The sequence below is a fragment of the Arachis ipaensis genome, chromosome B05 (genome assembly GCF_000816755.2).
Source record: "Arachis ipaensis cultivar K30076 chromosome B05, Araip1.1, whole genome shotgun sequence".
NCBI lineage: Eukaryota > Viridiplantae > Streptophyta > Magnoliopsida > Fabales > Fabaceae > Arachis > Arachis ipaensis.
Window position 1 is genome coordinate 111,651,485 of NC_029789.2, and position 5,689 is coordinate 111,657,173.

Below are 5,689 nucleotides of genomic sequence, written 5' to 3' on the forward strand. Positions count from 1 at the left end.
TGATATCTTTATTTCACAAAATTTTTCTAAACTTGTAAAGTTACTATCATTATACTTAAAAGAAACCAACATTACTATCTTATAATAAATAATAGGTTGATACTCATCATCGCAGTCACTTTTTAGTCTAAGTAAATTAAATGAGTGAACATCATTTTTCATAAGCAACAATTATAAATCAAATTATTTCTTTAAAATTTAAATAAGTTAAAAATAATTTTCGTAAGTAATATTAGAAAGGCTCTATAAGTGTGCTTCATATATATGTTCTTCATATGGATATTTACATAAATGTGCTTCATATGTGCATTCTAAGTTTCTAACAGAGTAATTAATCGACTATATCAACATATATAATTAATTTTTTATTGTAAAGTAATCAAATATTTTATGAGCACAATAATTAAAATTTTCATTAAATTATATTGCTTTTATACGTAATTTGATTTGATTATGAGTGCAAATCTAGTTTAATTATATTGTTTATAAGATTTGATTATAAATATCAATTTAGAATTATTACGTATAAATTATTCTCCGTATAATATAATTATAAATTAAATTAATCCATTAAAATTTGAATAACATTTTTTAATAAAAAATAGTTTAACTCATTATCTAAAAACTAAAATAACTCAACTATATATAACAAAGTGAGCACTAACCTAATTATAAATAGGTTTAATTACTCTGTTCGTCTCTATAATTTTTGTGAAATTTTTAATTAGATCTTTATATTTTTTTTTAATTGAGTTTCTGCACTAAATTTTTTTCAATTAGGTCTCTCTTAGCAGTAATTGTTTTAATTTTATAGGATCCAACTAAAAAAAATTAGTGTAAAAATCCAAATAAAAGAAGAAAAAAAATGTAGAGACTCAATTAAAAAAAATGGGGTGCAAAGACTCAATTAAAAAAATATATATAAAGACCTAATTAAAATTTTTGTAAAATTATAAAAATTAATAGAGTAATTAAACTTATAAATAGTATTCAAAACAAAGCAAAACGTGTCTTAGATATTATTAAATGATGCAAATAATAGGTTAAAATAATGCTTTTTTTTAACATATGGATTAGTATTTATAAACATATAAAAGAAAAACAAAATATTTCACATATTAAAAAAAATAACCTAAATATTTTTAAATTAGAATAAAAAATTTACCTTTGTAATGTTAGAAATCCCCTCTTGTCTCGGAACAGGAAAGGAAAAGGAGAAAGAAGAGAAAAAAAAGGAAAACAAATGTTAACCTTCTCTCACTCTGTTTCCCTCTTTCTCTGCGCAATATCTATGGCAAGCAAATGCGAAGATGTGAACAGTAGAATCTGTGACTGCCCTTGTCTGCATGTCTGTCTCTCATCTGCAGTCACTGAATACTCTCTTGACTACCTTCATGACTCTCTCTCTCTCTCTCTCTCACGGATAAAAGAAAGAAAATAGAAGAAAGTAGCATAAAAAAAGAAAACGTCCTTTGATTAGATAAGACTGCCACTTCCAGCATTTAATGCAAGAACCTTATTACCTTTCATTTCACTGTTTGTCTCCATCTTCTCGCACTCCTTTTCTCTCTCTCTATCTCTTTCTCTCTTGCTGTGAACAATTGTGATAACAACATTAACACACACCATGACAACAACAGCAGCAAACACACCCTCTTCAATATTGCTTAGTCCATCATTTCTTAGCTACGTACATACAAACCAATAATCTAACAACAAAGCTTATATCATAATAATATAATTACTTTTCTTCCCCATATCAAATATCATTTCTAACTAGTCACATTGATTCATCTTTTTAGTATATCATTTTGTTCAAATTATTTTATACTAGAAGGGAAAGTAGCAAGTACAAGAAGAAATATATTAAATTATTTAATTATTCATAACTAGAAATTTTACGTGAAAATCTTTGCAGGTGAGATTTTATCTAAATAGAATTATTTTGAAACCAAAAATAAGATTGAATTCAAACTTTGAGACATTTAGTTTAAACTTTAAAGGATAAACTCACACGCTACACCCACATGTATTTTAATTAATTGAAACTGAAAACACCTTGATTGCCGTTACTATTATTGTTGTTATTATCTTCTAAGTCTAGGTCGTCGTCATCATCAAGTTCATAATCATCTTCTTCTTCATCGACGAACTGGTCACAGCTCTCCACAGTATGAGGAGCATGGCCGTCGCCGAAAGCGCGGACATGGTCCTTGAGGGATCTCTTGTGCTTGAAATCGGAGCCACATATGCAAAACCAAAGTTTGCCGCAATTCTTCTCGTGCGTCCTCCAATCTCCTCGGACGGCGAAGGGCTTACCGCACTTGCGGCAGCCGAAGGGCTTGGCGCCATGCTTTCTCTTGTAGTGAGTCTGCAGTGTCCTGAAATCCTTGAGAGGCCTTGATCTTGGGTGCTCTATGTTGTTCTTGCAACCTTCCGCGCAACAATAGCATGGTAGCCTCAGCATTGAAGATGCTGGCTTTGCTCCTCTTAATGATTCTGGTCCTTTCCTATATTGTGACCCATGTCCCCACATATGCATCTGTTTTATTTCTCTTACAAATTAGACAAATAATTTATTCACCTAAATACTTTTTGCATTTTATTCATTAAAAACATGGAAAAATATTTTTAAAGAAAACCCTTGAGACATTTGAAAGTAAAATCCATAGAAGAAGGGGGAAAAAAAGTAAACAAATTGACACTGCATATTCGTGCTAAGAAGAAGAGCATTTGAAAATGGAGTTGATTAATAGATGTTGTTGCATAGCCATTTTTTTATCTGTAAAAAAATTAAAAGATAGGACCACTGACTAACAGTGATTCTTTGAATATTATATGTTTGACTAGCTTACATAAGCTGTGGTCAGTATAATTAATAAATGTGGCTGAATAATGTTGACTAACCTGCATGTTGTTGAAACGATTGAACATTTTGTTGCAGACAGTGCAAGAGAACTGAGTGGGACCAATGAGGATTTGTGCAGGGGAAGGGATCCAGTACTGACCCTGAAGGCTATCAGTTTTACTTGTTGTGGTGCTGATGGTGGTGGTGGTGTTGGGTGCAGTTGTTGTTGTTGTGGAAGGAAGGCCAATGTGTAGAGCAACGGTTACACCACTCTGGTCATCATCACAGTTAGGGTTATGTTGCAGTAGTAGTGGTGAAGTTGTAGAGATCTTGGGGTTGTGATGTTGGCCGGGAGGCCCAAGAGAAAGGGAAATGGAGGCTTCTTCGTCATCAAGAAGCACAACATCGGCATCTTCGGGATTGTCCAAGAAGGGACTAGTAGTACTACTACTCCCACAAGAGGATATGTAGGATGAGAAAGAGTGATGATGAGTTTGCATGTTGAGAGACACAGAGAGAGAGAAGCTGTAGTATTATTGTATGCTATGCTAAATGGTTTGATGTGGTTGTACATATAGGTTGGTAGAGAAAGAGATTATTTGTTTTATTGCTGTATTTTTATTTCAAGAATGTTAATTGTATTGAAAAAAATTATTATTAAATTAGTTATTTATATAAAATTAAAAATAATCTGCGAATCCCAGTAACGTGGGAAAAGAGAGGAGAGGGAGGGAGAGAGGTTCTGGGCGATGCTGACGATGGTTTTGTGGGAGATGAGAGAGATGATGGTAAGTGGGGACGACAAAAGGCAATAAATAAACAAATCTTGTGTCCACTTTTGGCCTGTTTCATTTGGAATTCTTAGAGTTTTAGTATAGAAAATTTTTAGTAATTAATATTTTAAGTAGCCTCATATACTATTCTAGATATTCAGAACAATAGCTAACACAAAGATACATGTAGAACCATTTTTGTGTGGAGAAGAATATTTTAATTTCAATGCTAGTCAACAACCTTAAACAGGGTGATCAACATGCTTCCTTATTTGTGTTCTTGATCTAAAACTTTTGGTAAATTTACTATTATTCACTCTACTAAAATTAAAATATATTTCGGACATTTTGAGTTATATTAAAAAGGTAAATTTATTTATTGAGTGAAGTATTTAACCCAAATAAAAAAGATTTGCAATTATACTACTACAGTAACAATATACAGCGACAGTGTTTTTAGGGTTTTACAACTACTTTGAACTGTTGCTAAATTATTTTGCAGCAATTTTCATCGACTACTAAAATAACCACCACTATACGTAATAAAATTTAGATAACTTTAATTTGTTTGTTTTTTTATTCTCTTTCATTATCATCTTTGTCTTTTGTTGGTTAAAAAAAGGTCTTTAAATATTATTCTTTATTTAATTTTTAAATGAAAAAAATAAAAAATAAATAACTTTTCTAAAGAATATTTAAATTAATTAAATAATAATAAATTTTTAAAAAGACTAAAAGTTAAAGACAACTAACATTTCTCTTTTACTATAATGTTACCTATTTTATTGACGGACTGTTGGCTGAAATAATGAAAAAACATGGTAAATATAAATATTGGTGTTGTTTGTGTTTAGCGTTGATTAGAGAGTGGGAGAAAGAAAGATGAAGGAGTGCACGTGGGAGTATTAGAAGCTTAGGGGAAAGTTGATATGGGGTGAGTTTTGGCGTGTTTGGGTATGGAGGAGACATGGCACCGGCAAAGGAGGGAAGAGTGAAGCAAAGCCAGGATACAACAACTTACATTCAAATGCATAGAATAGCGCACCAATAAGACACACTACACTACTACTATCTCAGTACCACTTTCCTCTTGGATTCAATTCTCTCCCTCTCTCTCACAACACACGTACACATATAACACCGTTCTTGCATTCATACATCAAACAAAATATGAAAAAACGTTAGATGGACATGGGTATACATTATTACTTCCTATTTGCATATATTTATACTAAAAATAGTGAGATTTAACAATATATAATGGAAAATATATCTTGAACACAATTATTTAACAATAGAAAATATACAAGAGTCTCATTTTTTATTTGTGTCAATATTTTATATAGATTTTTTTCCTTTTATTTACTTTATGATATTTTATTTTTTCTTTAAAAACAAAATGTTGGTCTAAAGTAGTAATGTTATTTGAATATTCTTGTAAAAATTAAACATGCACTAATTTTCCGTTTGGCATTCTGATTTTGTGTTCTGGGCGCATTTACTCTTCTCTATCTGTGTGAGGCTGTTAAGATACACAGAGAGATTACACACTCAAAAGTGAGAGTGAGTGGACGATTGCTGAGTCTCTTTCCATTTCAGAGAGGGAGGCAGAAAAAGAAAGAAAAGAAAGAAAATAAAACTCACAGAAATTAAAAAGTGATAGTGAATGTTTAATATATGGAACACGGAGAACTGTAGAACGGGGAGGCGTGTGTCTCTCTCTCCCACTTTGTTATTACCAAAAGGGATAGTGATAGTGATGTTGATGGTGATAGCGATAGCGATAGTGATGCTAATGCATTGGAAGTGATAGTTCCACTGTTTGTGTTTCTAATTAATTACCTTCTAAATCCTTCCCCTTCTGTCTCATTCAAATCACTACTCTTCCTTCGCCTTCTCAAACATCATCTCTCACTCTATATTATTTGAGTCAGACAAATTTAAATGAAAAAAACTATACCTAAAATCACTTCCTATTAGTTATTATCAATAAATTGTGTTCTTTATTTTTTTCGTATTTTTTTTATAAATAAATAAAAAATACTATGTATATACAAAACACTACTAA

The 5,689-nt window shown here is 31.1% G+C and overlaps 1 protein-coding gene across 1 annotated transcript; it reads right to left on the reverse strand.

Moving 5' to 3' along the window:
- LOC110262960 (zinc finger protein WIP6-like) lies at window positions 1,933–3,429 on the reverse strand. Its single transcript, XM_021103533.1, has 2 exons — window positions 2,908–3,429; window positions 1,933–2,542 (listed from the first exon to the last, which is right to left on the reverse strand). Exons 1-2 carry the CDS (start codon window positions 3,346–3,348, stop codon window positions 2,039–2,041), a joined length of 945 nt encoding a protein of 314 aa, XP_020959192.1. The 5' UTR covers window positions 3,349–3,429; the 3' UTR covers window positions 1,933–2,038.